This window comes from Eucalyptus grandis, chromosome 3, assembly GCF_016545825.1.
Source record: "Eucalyptus grandis isolate ANBG69807.140 chromosome 3, ASM1654582v1, whole genome shotgun sequence".
NCBI classification, from domain to species: Eukaryota; Viridiplantae; Streptophyta; class Magnoliopsida; order Myrtales; family Myrtaceae; genus Eucalyptus; species Eucalyptus grandis.
Genome location: NC_052614.1, coordinates 50,541,446 through 50,560,296, shown reverse-complemented (window position 1 = coordinate 50,560,296; position 18,851 = coordinate 50,541,446). Strand labels below are relative to the sequence as shown.

Here is an 18,851-nt window from a genome sequence, read left to right as displayed (position 1 = left end):
AACACAACAAGTGACAACACAAATTAAGCCGAAGAAGAAGCATCCCACTAGGCTCATGAAGAAGCCTCCGCATCCTCATCTCGCCAGCTCAACCAGATTTTATCACCTGAAGACCTTGAAGCCCTTGAGCAAAAATATGATGCACATTGCCTAGCAACAGTGTATGGCTCGGATGACTCCGACTATGACTACAATGCTCGTGACGGACGAGACCACTGAGTCTGTACAATTTCACTGTAGCAAATCACTTTTACTGTAGCAATAGGCTAGGGAAAGTACTGTTCACAGTACAGTCACTGTTCATAATGTGCGAATAATTCTCTCCCGGAAGTTTCCGGTGCCTTTATTTGTATCTGGACCCATGAGCATGGTCCTTGTGAGTGTCTTTGTGACCTCTTATCATCTATAAAAGTCGAGGAGGGTGTAATGTGTTGGGTAGAGTCCCCTGAAGAAAAATATGTGTTTTGTGGAAAACCTCTCTATGGCTTTCTAAACTCCTCTTCTTCTCCAACCTGGTAGGATCCTCCAAGAAATGCAGCTTGGGTAGATTAGAAACGTTTCCATCCTGGCATCTCTAAGTGTCTCTAGGCTCTGAACTAAAGGGCTGGGTGGTTTTCTACTAAAGGTTGTCCTTGAAGGGCTTGAACAGGTTGTTCGCCCACTGTGGGAAGGCATACCTGTAGAAAATTGACTTGGTCCTCCCTGGTTCAAAGTCTAGGTCCATTCATGGTAACATATAATGATATGATCACAAATTGATCTTTGGATCTTTTGATATATACATAATGGTCTTCATCAATAATTGTAAAATCATATGTCATTGTGGCATATATCATTGTCTCGATAACTGATTAATGGCATATATTGATCTCAAAAGTTGACATACATTTTATTCTTAGCTTTTCAAAATGAAATTAACGGTTATTCCACATAAACTTTTTAATTTTCCATTGAGAAAATCAGTTTTTACATCCATTTGATGTAACTCAAAATCCACACTAGCTACTATTGTCAAAATAAAACGAATTGAGGAAAATCTCACTACGAGGGGAAAATATTTTCTCATAATCAATTCTTTCATGTTGATTGTACCCATTCACCACAAGACAAGCCTTATGTCTTTCTATTGAGCCATCACCTTTACGCTTTATTTTGAGAACTCATTTGTTCTAAATGGTTTTGCATCCTTTTGGAAGATCAACCAATTTCTAAATATGGTTTGACTTCATTAACTCCATTTCTTATTCAATTGCATGCATCAATTCTTTCTTGGAACCCAATTTCCCATACTTGAGAGATGACTCATGAGCATAGGTGGCATAACTCATATGGAGTAGAAGTAACTGATTTGGAAGACATACGGTTAAGTATATAGGTAGAATTTGATAAAATATCACTCCAAAATGTGGTAGGTAAGTTAATATGAACAATCATTGACCTAATCATATCCAGTAGAGTTTTGTTTCCCTTTTCCACAACACCATTTTGTTCAGGGGTATAGGAAATAAACAATTATTTTTCTATTCCTTTTTCATTGCATAAATTCCTACACTCTTTAAATAGATATTATCAACCTCAATCGGATCTCAATACTTTATTTTCTTATCTAATTGATTTTTTACCAAGCTCATAAACTTGTTGAAAAAAGTCAATACTTCAAATTTAAGAGAAATCAAATAGACATATTCGAATTGAGTAAAATCATCTATAAACATGATGAAATAAACAGTCACATGCTTTCCTCTCATATTTATTGGACCATAGATGTCAGAATAGATTAATTGCAAAGGAAATTCAAATTTATTTTATTTACTTTTTCCAAATGGTTTCCTTGTTGTTTTCCCTACTAGCCAATGTGCATATATGGACTAATCAATTATTTCAATGTTACCCAACAGGTTCTTTTCGGCTAATCTATTCCTACGTTGTTAGCCAATATAACCAAATCTAGCATACCACATATTCACATTATTATCATATGAATTAGAAGATGTGAAGAGGGAATAATAAACATTGATATTACCATAGTTAACATCCAATGTAATAAAACCATTCAAAAAATAATTACAACCATAGTAGTTTGTATCCAAATACAAATCCATACAATTATTATGAAAGTTTAAACTGAAACCAATAATCAACATTAACATAAACACTAAATTCCGACGAATTCTTGGAGCATATAATACATAATGTACGAACCAAGTACGTCCACCATGCATATTTAATTGTTAGGTACTAATTCCTTGTACTTCAACTTTATAGTTGTTTCCTATATAGATTCATTTTGTTCCGATCAGTACTCGTTGAAATTCCAAAAGGATTTTCTATCATTCGTTATATGACCTATTGCTTCTAAATCTATAGTCCACAAAGGATTAGATTTAGTTAATATTACATAATTTGATACATAATTTGATACATAAGCAAAGTTCTTAAGAATACAATAAGTATTTACCTTATTTGGCTAACAACAATCACAAGCATAGTAACTCTTCTGACCATAGTTGTAACACTTTACCGTTGAAATTCTCTTCACTCAATGATGTTTTCCTCTCTTATGTTAATCAACTCTTAGTTTCTTGCTTGAATAACTTGATTTCTTGTATTTTCACATTTTGAACGAATCAATGCGTTTGTGCTTAGAGCTTGAAGCTCATTCTAAGCTAAAACCAACACAACAAATATTTAATTCCCATTCAAACGCCATAGGGCAGTTCTCTACTAGCTCAAGGTGATGTATAGCAGCCTCATGTTCTTCCACTACTTAGTTAAGAGCTTTTAGTGCTTATTATTTTTCTAGCATATATTGAATTTTTATATTCAATATCTCATAATTCTCACCGTTCAATTTCTCTCATTTGTTCAACTCAACTACTATGCTCTTAGTTGCCGAAGCCATTGGTTTTGAACATATTAGATATACATGCACGAATTATTAATACCTATCATTTATGCATCTATTTTGCATGAACTAATCATATTAATGAATCATTTTAAATAAGGTTTTAGAATCAAAATGTCACTATTGTTTCCAATCATTATCCAAAAATCCTAACTCAAAATTATTATTAATATAATCATTTATGCAAAAATAACTTCACCAAAGTCACTAAAACTTTCTTGAACTTCCCACAAATAATTGTACATTAACATAATATTTTGCAACAGTAGATAATATTGAATTTTAATTAACTAAGTATGTCATTTACATGAAATAATATATTCAAAGGAAACATATCAACATCAATATAGAAAGAAATATTTACGCCCAAAATATCTCAAACCATCGAAGAAAAACAATAAATAAATTCAAAGATGCTTATATATCTCATAAACTGGGAAAGTTTCTTCTAATCTCTTAGTAAATTGCTCTGAGAATTCTAAAAGCACATTGGGCAATCATTGAAAGACCTTCGGAGAGCCTTATGGTTCCTCCAAGGCACATTCATTCTACGCCAAGTGACACTCAACTTGACGGTTGAAGTCTTTGTGCCTCAATTCTATAGTTATCTCTCACAAAAGCCACTACAAGCTTTTTATAATCTAAAACCACGTTGACCTCCCATGGGCGATCTAACACTAGTTACCATTATGATGGAAGAATGTTCATTAGAGATGGCACCTTTTGAAAATTTAGCATAAGATAATTATTTCATATGATCCATTGTATTATCTAGTTGACCCTGATCATGTGTCACACTACATCACTATCATTCCACCGATAATTAGCTAGTTTTGTTTTTAGCCCTTTAAGTCTCACTTTTTGTTCGTCTGCTCTCAGGAATATAGGCATGCATATAGAACGCATCATTGTTCCTGCAACAAATGCAGAACAAAAGTGATTACATAAAATCCACAACAAAATTGAAAAACGCATTTTCCATTTTTTCTTTTGGGAAATAGTCAATGGTCAACATCGATCAACAGTCAATGCCAGTCAACGGTTGGTCAATGGTAGGTCAATGATCAATGTTGGTCAATGGATGACCGGGTTGGGTTAACGGGTCAGCTAGGTCTATGAGGGGCAAAACAGTAATATTGATTAAAAAAATAAGGGCATAATTGTAAAAACAAATTGACAAGGGCAAAATGGTAATAATGTAAAGAAAACAGGGGCAAAAGAGTAAACTTATGCAATACGCATACCGTGCATGCACTGGCGGTTGCCACGTGCATGAGAATGTGCGTGCAATTACCGCGCATGTGCAATGCATGTGCATGTGGTTTACCATGCGCACATGTTGATGACTCTTCTCCTTTGGGCCGTGCTTGAGGGCGCATTCGGCGGCCCCCGATGGCAAGCCATCTATCGTTTTTCTCGTTTCGACAAAAACTATGACCTTGCACTTTCAAAATTAAGTTTTGACTCACAGAAAATCAAAAGGGAGGGGTGAATAGTATGCCAGTGTCGGGATTTCCATCTCCAAACGTCAGACGGTGACGTTTCTCAAAATTTCAATAAAAAACAAATTATAAATGTCAATAATGATCGGAAAACATGAACAACATTGCTCTAATACCAATGTTGAAAATGGGTTTTTGAAAAATGAATCGATACTCGAACAATTGAATACCGAAAACAAACGTGGAAACATGCCTAGAAACATGTAACACCAATCAAAAGGCATATCACGAAAACAAACATATCTTATTTACCACAGATTAAGTACTTGTTGCAGTCTCAGAGGAATTGATTGAAGCCTTGGAGTTCCGATCTTCAAGAAGGAGTACACTGTTATTTCAAGGGAATGAATGAACGTATTGTTTTTATTCTATTCTTAACATTTCTCATTTTTCATATTTATACAATAGTTATTTTCACTTAAAAAATAACTACCCCTTCCTCTTATGAGCCCTTCTCTTATGAGCCAAGTTTGGCTCAACATGCTGTCGAAGATAGCTATTCTACATGGTGGCTTGCATCGCATTATCAATGTTTTCCCAGACAAGTGGCGATGATGGGGCGTACGTGAGCACCACATCAGAAAAAGAAAAACTAAAAAAAACTAATAGAAATTCCAGTTTCAACAAACCTCGAATCTCAACTAGCCTATTCAAGCGTGGTACTCTTCAAGAGAGACGACAGGGTATGTTCTCAAGGAATTCAAGTCCAATTCTTTTCAGTCCCCTCAAATGTATTAGTTCTGGAGAGACAGGTAAGCTTTGACATTGGACGTCCAAGGACACAGTTCTGCCAAATTCATTATGTTTCAAAAGTTTGGCAGTGGACTAATGCTTCTGAGTTTCATGAACTTCGAGAACCAAAGAGTTTTTCGAGATTGAAAAGTAGCAATATTTCTTAAGCCAAAGTGGCAAGAATGACAAAGTACATGGAAGCTGTTAGATATTGGTCAAGGGAAATGTCAGATCTGTCCATAAAATCTAAATTAACCATTTTCATGAGGCCATGAACAAACCGGATGTAGATGCATCAAAACAAAGACGGATTGAAAAAGCTTGGGGTGGCTGTCAAATTCCATTGCATCCAGAAAAAAAGTTTATGGACATGGGAGAGAGAATAGATCATCGTGGGGAATCCATAGACAACTTCGATGAGTGTTATGCCCAAAATCCTCGAACAGTTTGAATAGTCACCTAATTTCACCAAAAATTTCAACCTTCAGACTCATTTTCTGGCACCTAACCCCTCAATCATTTATAGCAGTCCAATAGCATTGGGTAACAACATTCTTATGGATGAAAAGTCCATTCTGGTTAGTTTAAGTTCTTTTTAGATTTCCAATTAAATCAGGTAGATCAACTATGTTTAACAGTTGACAGTCCAACTCTACCAGCGATTATGGAAGCTCCTTTTCTATTATTGTCCAGCAACCTTGTGCACACTGACGTATAAGCTTAACCCTCTAGTAAAACATGGGACTTCACTGATGTACTCGTCATTCACCTTGTAAATAATGCACCTAAGCATTAGCATCGCAAACCAATTTCATTACGAAATGAAATATCTAGATCCTCCAAACAATAGAATAAGAATGGAGTGGGGCAGAATTTCATTACATTAATAGCAAACACATTCACCTTTTCTTTGACAACCGACCAAAAGAAGGCTTCAAGAGTCAGCATCTAACAATTTCCTTGCCTTATAAATCTCTTCAGTAACCAATTGAAGTACTTCTTCGTAGCTGCAGCAGTGCATAATTGAAGGACAGCTCATTTTAGTTGGATAGACAGAAATCTAAAGGATATCAAAATGATGAATAAGAACGCCATAAATACTATAACTTTCATATATACTATAACTTTCATATGATGTTTACTTGAGTACCATAATTTTTTAAAAAAACTTGAGTGCCATAACTTTCCATGAATCATTTAAGTGTCAATTTTTTTTTTAAAACGTTCACACAAGTGCCGAAAATTCGACGTGACATAGCATTTATGGTGAACATTTTAAAAAAGTTACGGCACTTGAGTGATCAGTTAAAAAGTTATATGGCACTCGAGTAATCATTTTGAAAGTTATAATACTTGTGGTGTTCTTCTCCTTAAAGTGATAATCTAATTATTGATTTGATTTATTAGACAACAAAACAATAGAAAAAAATTTGTGCAGCTGTACTAGTATGCAATTTTGTTCAGTTGGACCATAGAGTTCCTCCAGATATTACAAATTAGAAGGATCTGCTTCTCATTCTATAGGATTGAATTTGCTTGAGTGGACAACTCTGCATGCGAAAGAGTTACATTGCAGTAACTTGGAAATTCTCTGTGTCAGGAAAGTTCAACTGAATGACTTATTTAGCTCATGATTTAGTGGCGAAATAGCAAAATTACCTGTTATTTCTCAAGATGAACCCACTCATTGCTGCGACCTCAATTAGGGCCTCTTTCCATGCCTTCACTTCACTGTGGTCGAAGTTCGTCTGGTGCTTGTCTAGGTCACTTTTATATAAATCAGTTTTGAGTTTAACATCATCAATCTCCACGTCGTAGAACATGGGGAGGATTCTTCTTTTCCCCTTTGATTCTCTTGTGCATTTTACCATGTGGGTAAGTTTGCGAAGACACCAATAACTGGAAACGTAGTTTCTAGAGAAGATGGGTATATAGATATTGGAGTTAGCGAGTGCTTGTAGAATCTCTTCTCCAATACTTTCATTGGACTTTGAATCATTGTCATCACTTTGAACAGAAATTCGATCTTGTAACATCCAATAGTGAAGGAAACTGACAATGCTGAAACGAATGTCTCGTCCCCTAAAACTCAGGAACACATCATACATAGGTAACCTATGGGAAAGCCAAGTTGATCTTGAGACATCCAATAATCTTTCCAGTGTAGTGCGGCCATGACTATCCAACACCCAACTTTCTAAGCCTTCGATGCCTTCAATGGCTCTTAAATTTGGACAAGCTTCTAGCTCCAGATGTTGCAGCTTACCCAACTTGGATAAGTTGGGTAACTGTCCTATAAGATCACAGCTGGAAAGAAGGAGATACTGCAAAGATTCCAGTTCCGACAAACCTTGAATCTCAACTAACCTATTCAAGCCCTTCAGTTCCAAGCGCTCCAGACTCCTTAAGAGTGATAGACCAGGTATTTTCTCAAGGGATTTACATCTACGTATGAACAGTTCCCTCAAATGTGTTAGGCCTGGATTGATAGGTAGGTGTGATATTGCACAGTCAATTACATGCAGAACTGTCAAATTTATTAAGTTGGAAAAATGTGGCAGTGGACTGATACCCCTGAGTTTCAAGGCCGACAAACGAGATGGAAGCTGATAGGACGGTTGCTCTCTCAGCATAGCTGCTTCAACTTTTGAATGATAGTCTTGCCAAGTAGAGCGAGGTATATTTGTTGAATTGCTGAATCTTTGTAATTCTAGATGTTCTAAATCGGTGATGCTTGAGGGGTGAGGGACAAGAGAGAAGTCTAGAGCTTGAACCGCAAGGAATTTCAAACTTGATGGAAGAGCAGGCACTTGTTGAAGCTCAATCGAACCCACTTCGAGTTTTTGGAGATGGAGGCGACTAATCTCTGGAGGCAATCTAGAAACACTAGTAAATGCTAAGTTCAACGTTGTCAAATGGAATAGCTTCCCAATTTCCTCCAAATTTTTATCTGTCAAATCCCAAGATCTATCGGCGTTTATACTTTCAAGCATCTCCAGCCCTCCAATAGTACGAGGAAACTCCTTTATCTTCGTTCCACGTAATATCAGCACCCGTAGTTTCTTTAAGTTTCCGATAGAATCAGGTAGTTCAACTATGCCTAACGTTGATATTTGCAACTCTACCAACATTTTTAACTCCCCAATTGAGCTTGGAAGTTCCTTTATCCCCACACACCCATGTAAAGATAAGTGCATAAGATTCACCATCCCTCCAATTGAGTCTGGAAGTTGGCAGATTTTAGGGTGCTCGTTTAAATCAAAACTCAACAAAGATTTCAAATTACCAATTCTCTCTGGAAGCTTCATGAGTTGAAAATTTTGGGGCATGACAATTTGCTTCAAAGATTGTAGAGAACAGACTTCTTCAGGCAACTCCCCAAGAGAACTACACCCTTTGATATTCAAAGTCTCCAAGAGTTGAAGCTTAGAAATGGAGGGGTGAATTGTGAATAAGTTAGAACACCGAGCTAGTACTAATGTCTCCAAAGATGTGAAATTAGAAAAGTTGGGTGTCCTCCGCAACTTTGTGCAATCCGTTAAATCTAGAACTTTCAATCTTTTTGTCATCTGCAAAAAAAATGAAAATATGGAATTGAAAAGAATGAAACACATCAATCATCCAAGATTCTTTATGTAAGTAATTATTCTCATTCTTATCAGTGAAATGGTAAATTGTAGTGAAATTCATAACCTACTAGAGATATATTGTGTTAAACCAGTTGATTCGTAAAAATATCAAGGCAACCATTACTACTATAAAGTATATAAGCAATCAATCCATACTCTACAACTGGAAAACCTGCTCATTTGTGAAATGTCAAAAGGCTCTTTATGATATACTAGGGCAAGCTTGGTAAATCGATTATTTCGTTAGTCTTTTACTGACTTATAAGAGTTGGTACTTGAAAAATTGAAATAAATTTAATAATCTACTTGAATTCACAGTAAAAGAATAGGTTTTTTGTTCATAAGTTACAGCCGGGAACCAATACTACTAGTAAAATATGTAAGCAATTGTAGTTTACAGCCGTGCTCGTTTGTCAAAGCTTTCGTAGTTTACAAGGCTATTTCAAACTTATATGTTAATTATTTTATTTGTATGTTAATGAAAAATAAAACTTGGTACTAAGTAAAATCAAAGCGACGGTCATAATCAACTAACTATTTGCCATTGTAAATAATATTTTGTTTGCAAGTTAGAATAGTTAAACGACACTATTAGTAAAGTATCTATGCGATCCGTTATCTACTAATTAATGAAGGGGATCACTTGTAATATTAAAAAACAATTGGCAATTCACTATTAGGTTTGATAATGGTAAAACTGTTATTTTGTTGATAATTAATCGAACTAAAAAGTTGCCAATCAATTCTTACCTATCAATGATATTTCAAATCTGCCATCTATCATTCGAGTTTACAACGCGCGAACAAGTTTTTGTTTCGACAATGATTTTATGGAAATTTGCTTGTAAATAGACCTTGAAGTTTGAATCTTTCCATGGTTTTGAAAACGTTATTCGTAGCACTTCTATATGAACCTCATTCGCATATCTTCTCAACATAGAGTCGCAATTAAGTTACAAAAAAGAGAAAAAAAAAAAAAGATATTGTAAAGCGCCATGAAAAAAACTTAGATGTTGCAATACTGGGTGGTGATCAAGTGTTGAAATTGTCGTAGAAAAAGAGATGTATCGTGCAAGGCTGAACCAAAGGAACACCAATGCCAGCTCTTCCCTTCTTAAGAAAAGGTGAAGGCCATCTAATTTTCAACTAAAGGTCTTTAGACCAGAGGCGATAGTGGATGCTTGGATAGTAACATGGATTGATGAGCACAGGTGCTGATTTGTGCTAGTACGGATTGTACGATATCATATTTATCCGTGGCTCGATTACTAAGGCAGTCTGTAGTGAATGGAGGAAATATAGAACAACAATGGTACTCTGCTTGTGATATCATTTACTGGGATGATGTGCTGATGCCATGTTATTGTATAGCTTCCTCTTCTTTCTTTTCAAATGTGTTTACTTGGTTGAAGTCGATTCATTGAATGATCCATAAAGATTGAATAAAGATTAATAGAGTAAGGCATATCATACCTGGATATGGCTCCACCCATCCCAATCGTCTTTGATATCGCTCCTTGAAAGGTCTAGCACAACCAAATTAGCGAAATGAAAACTCCCCTCATAAAATTCCATTTGTGTAATTTCCCAAGAAAACCATCTTAGCTCCAAAAGAAGATTCTCAAAGTTGCCAAAGAAATTAATGCCTTTTGCTCGAAGGAATCGTAGATTTGGTAGAGCGGCTAATTCTTCACATGCAATGCTGCGGCTGCAGCCATCGAAAGTCAGGCTTAATGCTACCACGTCTTCATTCCTCTGCATATGGCAGACACAATATTGAGCATGCAGCATATGGTACAGAGCCAGAAAAGAGAGGACCTAGAAGCTCGGTCAAACAGTTTCGCCAATAGTTGAGCTTGCCACATAAACTTTCCAGAACAATGGCACTCTTTTTCCCAACAAGTAGTTGTTTCCTCCTCTTCTACATAATCTAGTTTTCGAGTCTAAATGTATCATATTTTCAAGTTTCTACTTTTCGGAAAATATAATTTGCATATTAATTCAACCTCTTATTAGATTGTTCTAAATAATCGGGGTTGAAAATAATTTTAAAATTCTCGATTAAGCAAGTCTTTTCATTTTACTTGGATCACACGTAAACTGTATAAACTAGATACAAGAAAATAAAGCCAACTGTCAGGCAATCTCTTTTAGCTCTCTTCAAACTTTGAGACATTTGACCAGAAGGTTTGACAGAGAGATGCAACCCCCGCAAGACAAAGCGACGTTAAACAAAGTTATCTATCGAATGCATATTTAACGAAATTGCTGCTTTAAATGGGAAAGAAAATTTCAAAGAATTTCTTGCACCAAATATTTTCAAACATGTGCAGTTCTATTTACCTTTTTTCCCTCCAATAGTTTCAGGGCATCCTCATGGATCCACGCCCTACAAAACTTGCGAGGATATACTTGACGAACAATGTACCTTCCAAAGTCTCGAACTTGGTCATGCATCCAAAACCTATTATCATCTCTAATTTTGATCAAGGACCTTTGAGAGAGAATCCTCATTGCAATGCTAGGAAAGTATCCACAATCCTTCCACATGATAACCGGATATGTTTTGTCAGTATTAATGAAAAAGCAGGCTATATCCAAAAATACTTCTTGGTGCTTATCCTCCAATCGTTCATAACTTATCATTAATGTATCTCGGACATCCTCAAAAGGACCTTCCTTTAACTTCTTCAGCGTCTCGTCCCATATTTCTCTTTTATCCAAATGCCCCAAATCTTTGCCCCAATCAAAAAGATTGGACCCTATCACCACGATGGCTAAAGGAAGCATGCCCACTGTAATAACAATTTCTCTTGAACAAGCAGCATATTCTTCCACAACAGAATTACTTCTAAATGCATGCTTATAAAATAGATGACGTGCTAAATCAAATCTCATTCCATGAACTTCATAACACAAAATTTCTTTAGGTTGGTTGAGGATCTCATTACTGGATGAGCCCACTTGAGTCATCAGAATGCTTTTGTCCCTAGTTGTGATAATGATTCTGCTACCAGAACAAAACCAATCAGATTTTCCAACTGCCAGTTTTTCAAGTTGCTCTTTCTTGTCTATATCATCAAGAACTATGAGTAATTCTTTATTACTTAATGCTTTTTTGATCATCTTGATCCCACCATCAACATCTTTAATTTGGTTAGCGATCCCATGACCGGCCAAATCTATTAAGAGCTTTTTCTGCAACTCTAAAAGACCACCATGAGATTGGGATGATGCTCGAACATCTTCAAGGAAACTACAACGTTCAAAGTGAGAAGATAGTTTGTTGAACATGACTTTGGCAAGAGTTGTTTTTCCAACACCACCCATGCCATGGATACCAACAAAACGTACACCACCAGAGCCCACATCCAACAATTTCATTATGGCTTCCATCTGATCATTATCTTCAACCAAATTATCAGTCACAATCACACGTCTTGTATTGAGGTTACGGCAAACCACCTCAACAATCGATTCAATTTGTTCTCCTTGGCTAGCAAAGCATGAAAATTTCATTTCAGTCAAAGACATGATAGACTCCGGAACTCCAGGGAACATGTGAATACATAACTCAGCTATTTCAACAACTTAAACAAATGAAAATCAATCATTATAATTAGTTGAGCTGGAAATTTTTGGGTACAGGTTGGGTTTTACAAAGTTTTTGCGGGTTTGAAAAAGTACACCTTCACCCACGCCTCATTTTCCTTTGTAGGGTTCTCTAGCACAGTTTTAGTCTAGACTCCCTTACCTTCTAATGTAATGCCACATTGATATAAGTATGAAAATTTTGGGACACAAAGCTTCTTCCAAAGAAAAAGTGCAGGAAAATTTCCCTCTGCAAGAGCCTTCTTCCACCGCTTCAATCCACTAGGGCCGAACTTCTAGTGCATGGAGACGCTTGTCCGTAGATATTGGTTTTGAGTTACATTACCCCTTCCGTATAAATCTTGAATATATATTCTTTTCACAGTGTGATTTCTTCATATTATGTCAACGATTTCTTTTCATTAAATAATAATTATAATATTTCATAACAGGGAAGTTTAGTAAAATCTTTTGAACGTCCCATTTTTGCATAGATGCATCGCATGTGCACTTTTGTAATGTTAAGATGCACGCTTTTTAGGAAAAATTCTAATCATGTCCTGGTATAATTTTAAAATTGCAATACTCATATTAATTCAACAATTTCACACAAGTTAGTCACTGCACAAGATTTGTGATTACCAGAGGATGTGAAAATTACAGAAAATGGCACTATTTCCACTATACTTATTGGGGTAATACAGTTAAGTAAAATAGTTTTTTTTTTTTGTCAGTCCTACTCTATTCCTACTCTACACTTACTCTCAGACTTTTGCTCTGCCTCTTGCAGGGCGTGGGAGTCGAAACCCACTCCTGAAACTTACGCGTCCCCACCCCATCCCCCTAATGAGGTGGAGATTTGAACCCCTCACCTCCCCCTTCCATGTTGGTTAAGTAAAATAGTTGATTAAGTAAAAAGTTGGTCTTACCTGTCGGGTCATGTTGGCTTAACCCGACATGAATTGGAAAATTGCCTTGTTTGGGTTGGGTTTGACCCGATTTGGTGTGCTTTTAAAAAAAAAATCAGCCATTTTCCAATTTCTGTTGTGGGTTCTCAGTTGTTTTACTCTGGCTTTCATTAACTTCTATAGCAAATCTTAAATAAAAATGTCCAAATGCTTTATGTCTGGGAATTTTGAGGGACAAACTTTCATTCAATGAAATGTAAATACTATGCATATTAACCATAAAAAGTTGAGGAAATTTACCCTTTGCCTTTAAGATCCCATCCCTTTATATGCGCAACCTTAACAAGGGCATTTTCCCACTGCTTCAAATTATCGGAGCCAAACTTCTTCTTGTGCCTGGGCATGACTTTACTATACAACTTGGTCTTAAGCTTAACATCATCAGGATCCACATCGTAGAAGATGGGAAGTATCTCTTTCTTTTCATCTGATGTTGAGGTGCGTTCTACCATATGCGCAACCTCACGGAGACACCATGAACTGTTTGCGTAACCCTTAGAGAAGATAGGTATATAGATTCGAGACTTGTCAAGTGCTTTCGAAAGCTCTCCACCAATTTCTTCACCAACTCGGAGTTCTTCGCTGTCAAAGAAAACGTGGATTCCAGCATCTCTCAAGCGATGGTAGAGGCAATTGGCGAACCCATTGCGAGTATCTGGTCCCCGGAAACTCAAGAACACATCATACTCTTCGCAAGACAGATTATCAGCTCTTGAGGTTGACTCAGAGTCCCTCCTTAACGCCTCCTCCTCTTCTCCAGACCCATTGTCCGTTCTCGTGGGTGACTCCGAGTCCCTACTTCTCCTCGATTTCGTGAGACAAAAATTACAGACTTGTAACCTGAACGAGACGTAAAATAAGGAACTGAACAAGCAGGCTGAATTGTATCAAACATTTACAGAAGCAAAATATTGTTTCATTGTGCATTATCAGTCAACAACAGATCGAAAAGAAGCGGAGTTAGAGCACTTACACTCTTGCTACAGTCAAGGCGAGGTTGGTGATTAGAGCCTGAACTCCATTGGATCCCATCGGTGGGCCGATCCTCTCAGCTGTATTCACCCGAAGAAGAGAAGCGTTCTGTGAAAAGAGCAAATTGGGACGGTTCAGTGAAGGGAGACTATAACTTCTCAAGTTGACGAAGAGGAGGCGGACGGAGACCGAGAGGAGTCAACAATAGGAGGGCAAGGGCAAAGTCCTCCTGGGGGAAAAATTATAGCCCAATATTACCAGCTCATGTACGACGCACGTGGTCCAACACTAGTAGAAGTAAACAACAGATAGTTGAAGATTAAAAAAGGAAAAAATCCAGCAAACAAATAAAACAAGAAAACGGAAAGGAGCAAAATTGAAATTTCGAGAGAAATTTAACAGAATATTGCATGTTTTAACGGGGTTAAAGGGGACATTGGCTAGATTGATCTCAGGTTTGAAAGTACATGCAATTCGCTTGGTTCAGGTTTTTCTTCTTCGGACCTCTTTCTTTGCAACAGAAGAACAGGCTTTGATCTTTTCTATTTCACAAACAATTTACCAAAAAAGCTATAATCTTAAAGTGATTTTCTCTAAATTATGTATCCCATCATATTGGTAATTCCTTAAACGCCTTGGTAAATTATCTATCAGTAATTAAATTTTAACAGGCAACTTATTTAGTTTGTAATATGTTTCCAACAGTTTATTGAATTAAAGTTATTGACTCTTGTAGCAAATTACATATCAATATAAGTGATTTACCAACTTTTCACAGACTAAGTTATCATATAGTTTGAAATTTACTAACTTTTACTTGATTGAATCATCAACATCTATTCAATTGCTTCAAAATCACCTTTTATTTTTCTATTTTACCGATATTTATTTGCAGATGTTATTACCAGCTCATATGAAAAATTACCAATTCTATCACGCCCCGAACCTCAAGCGCGCGCACATCCCTCGGTGGTTGATAAAATTTTGCGACGTTCCCAAGACGCGTCGCCAATCCTTTTTATTTTATGCACATGCAGAAGCGAATTATACAAACCCCGGACAACAATCAAATACAAGGATAGTAGAAAGACATGCAACCATTTTTCACAAAACACACTTTATATACATACCCGGTTAAACCTACGAGTTTATAAACATAAGTTAGTCTCAAAGGAAACCCCTAGGCAACCTAACTCTACTAGCAACAGGGCCGCCACGAGATGTTGCATCTCGCGCCCACCAAATCCACACTCAACAGATCTCCATGCTACGACCTTGAAAAAGGTTAGCCCACGATGGGGTGAGAATAAATCTCAGCGAGTTAAACCCAAAGTCCCGACTAGGAAGATAATTCACCTAGAGGTAGCCTAAAAACAAGTCATATAAGACTTACCTCGCCTCAGCACGTCCCTATATGTTAGCATATCTCATATATCATAAACATACGGTACATGCGATCAATAATTGGAACACTTCAACCCATATGCCAATCAATCACAGGGGTCTCGATTATAAGGCCAAATCATTATGACATGTTCCATTCCATGCCACACAATTTTGTCCCATAATCAAGCGTGGTCATCTCACTCATTCAAGCATTCCAATTAGTTACGACCCAATAGCCACGGCCGACTCAATAGTCAGTGGTCTTCTAGCATTTCCGGGTGTCGTCTCGCACCATCGAGCATGACAACGTCTATATCTAGACGGCATTTTTGAAGGAGCATTAGCCCAACCTCTACAGCGACCACCATCGGTTGACATGGGGCATGCCTAAAGGAGTATTGTCTGGCATAAAAGCTCGTGACGGGTTCCAATAACGATTCCATACATATCCAATCCTGGCCAAGGATATCGTGCTTTACACTCAAATGCCTCAATTTAAATAATATGCTTGGCCTATTTTTTTCACATTAAAAACATCCGGTAAAATAGGTGTGTGTGGACACACGGTTAAATTGGACCATAAAGCGTGATATCCTTTCATTTTAAAATCTCACAATTTTATATAGTACTAAAAACATTTTCGGCATTAAAAACCGACACCTGGTATTTTTTTCTAATTAAATACCGAAATTTCACATTTTGAAATAATAATTCAAGAATCAACACCCAGCATCAAATTGCACAAATTAACAATCATTTACACAAACTAATACAACCAAGACGATCATCACGAAATTCTGACAACCGACTATCCTGGTATAATTTTCGGAAAATATTAAATAATTAAATAAATTACAATTAAATAAATAAATTGCGTTTAATTAAACCAAACTACCTAATTAACCTGACCATGCAGGCACATCATCGATCAAATCAAGTTTTACCTTCCATTATATAGCCAAAATACCAAAATCCCCTTTAAAAGTAAACTTAGTAACTCCTTTTTTTTTTTGTTCAAACCTTCCAAAATACATTCGTACGGGTCCCGTATTTGAAATTAACCCGCCAAACTTTGCATGAATTTAGTATAAAACCTCCTCGTTTTATTGAGCACATAAAACTTGGTGTCCAAACCTAACGGCATATTTCTTTTATAATTTCTTTTCCAACCCCCTCTTTTGAAAACAAACCTTTAGTAACCCCTCTTTTTTTTTTTTTTTGTTCAAACGTTTAGAAATAAATTCGTAGGTGCTCACATACTCAAAATTAAACCGTCAAATTTTGCACATACCAAGTTTAAAACCTTATTGTTTTATTGGGCAAATAAGTTTTGTGTCTGGACCTGATACCTTATTTATTTTCTATTTAATAGTCCAAGAGGTCACATTTTATAACAATGCTAAATAACCAACATAGAGCGATCCATCTCATCACCTCACACCTAAGTTCTCAACATACCACAAGTCCACCACATCACTAAATACACCTTATTTAGCAAGCAAAACATCAAGAACAACCACAAAACCACTATCGGTCATAATCGGTAGAAACTGGGCCACTCGCATGTCTCCAAGTTTAATTCTAGAAACCTACCCAAACGAGCTTAGAAAATTCTCAAATTTGAATATGTTGTGGAGGAAACCTAAAAGAAATTTTTTTATGAGACACCTTAACCCATATCTTTCTATATTAAGCCTAATAAATCGCTCAATCTAGTACAAAAAACTCTGTTCGTTTCTAAAAAGTCTGTTTTCCAAAATCAGTTTGGTTCAAGACCCAAAACCTGCCTGTTTGATCTGAAATTTGAGTATGTTAAAACAAAAGATGTTGCAAACAACTTCTGTGATGAAACTATTTTGAAATTCAAATCGTAAGAGTTGATTAAAATCCCTAGAATCTCAAAAGGTCACAAATTCCAGCACAGTCCGAGAATTTGTTTGCAAATGACGGAGCTGAAATCTCATACTTTTAAATTCTAAAAATGTTGAATAAAATATATGTCATATTTGAATATGTCTAAAACATTTCTCAAGAAGGAATCCACCTCAAATTCACAACCCATTTCGATCTACAAAAATGGCAAACGGCAAGGATCTAGTAAACTAATCCGAATTTAAGCTAATCTAACTTAATTAATATTAATCATTCTTAGCACTAATATAACCATGATAATTAACACTAATCTAACTCCCAAAGTGTAATTAACAACCTAATCAATGATTAGGAAGTTAACTCACCGGATTAGCGAGAAAATGGGCTCACGGCGACGGCGGTGAAGACCCGTAACTACCGAGTCTCCAACGGAGGCTCAACGGCAAAGGACAAAGCCTTACAAGCTCATGGCTGAGGGGCTCGATTCTGGTTCTGTTCTACTGGGTCGATCTGGGCTTGGTGGTTCTGCTTGGCAGAGCTTGCTGGCCGTTGGCAGGTTGGTGGTGGACGTGTGAAGGGGCTGCGGTGGTTGGTTCGCTGGCTGCTCGGTGAAGCGTTGCTGGGCTTCAGTGGCTGTGGTGGAATGAAGAAATCGCTGGCGTGAGGTGCAAAGTTGGTGAGGTGCGGCTGACGTGAGGGGGAAGGATCATGGGGAAGCTGGATGGTGGATGATGATATGGTGGGTGAGGGATGGTGTTGGTGGGGTGTGGGCGGTGAAAATGAAGGAAACAAAACCAAATGGGAGAAGGGCAAACGTGGGGGAAGAAAGGGGGCTGCGGCAAAACAAAAGAAGAAAAGCGTGAGGGAGGCGATGAACGTGAGAGGAAAGAAAGAGGAAGGGAAAACGTGAGGAAGAAGGGAGGAAAATTGGGGCTGGTCAGCTGCTGCAGGGGTTTTCACGCGTGAGAATAGAGAAGAGAGAGAGAGGGGCACCAAAAGTCCAAGCATCAACTACTAAGAAGCCTTGGAGAAATATCAATTTCATCATCGATGTCCACAAAGTCTTCATCCTTGAAGGCAAATGGCCCTCCAATAAGAGAATTAGCTCTATTTTCACCCCAAATAAGCCAATATGGGCAGCCAAAATAGCTCCTCCTCCTCTCATCCGAATTTCCACTTTTATTTTCCGAATTGTCCGAATCGATTTTTCCATAAAATTTCGAACTCATCAAAATTTCACCTAAAGATAAGATGGCGTCCTATAAATGAATCGTGACATGCTCGAACGTCCGAT

The 18,851-nt window shown here is 37.1% G+C and overlaps 1 protein-coding gene across 1 annotated transcript; it reads right to left on the bottom strand.

Moving 5' to 3' along the window:
- Positions 1-5,282: 5,282 nt before the first annotated feature.
- On the bottom strand, positions 5,283-14,567 carry LOC104439834 (TMV resistance protein N-like). Its single transcript, XM_039308346.1, has 8 exons — positions 14,558-14,567; positions 14,301-14,407; positions 13,568-14,167; positions 11,112-12,264; positions 10,242-10,523; positions 6,799-8,708; positions 6,043-6,146; positions 5,283-5,598 (listed from the first exon to the last, which is right to left on the bottom strand). Exons 2-7 carry the CDS (start codon positions 14,357-14,359, stop codon positions 6,074-6,076), a joined length of 4,077 nt encoding a protein of 1,358 aa, XP_039164280.1. The 5' UTR covers positions 14,360-14,407; positions 14,558-14,567; the 3' UTR covers positions 5,283-5,598; positions 6,043-6,073.
- Between the last annotated feature and the right edge of the window lie 4,284 nt (positions 14,568-18,851).

Bases quoted from the DNA above. Each gene is read 5' to 3' on its own strand.
- LOC104439834 (XM_039308346.1), bottom strand. From the start codon at position 14,359: ATGGGATCCAATGGAGTTCAGGCTCTAATCACCAACCTCGCCTTGACT. The intron at 14,168-14,300 runs GTAAGTGCTCTA...CGTCTCGTTCAG, and splicing joins GCCTTGACTGTAGCAAGAGT to GTTACAAGTCTGTAATTTTT. The intron at 8,709-10,241 runs GTATGATATGCC...TTTTTTTTGCAG, and splicing joins ATGGGTGGAGCCATATCCAG to ATGACAAAAAGATTGAAAGT.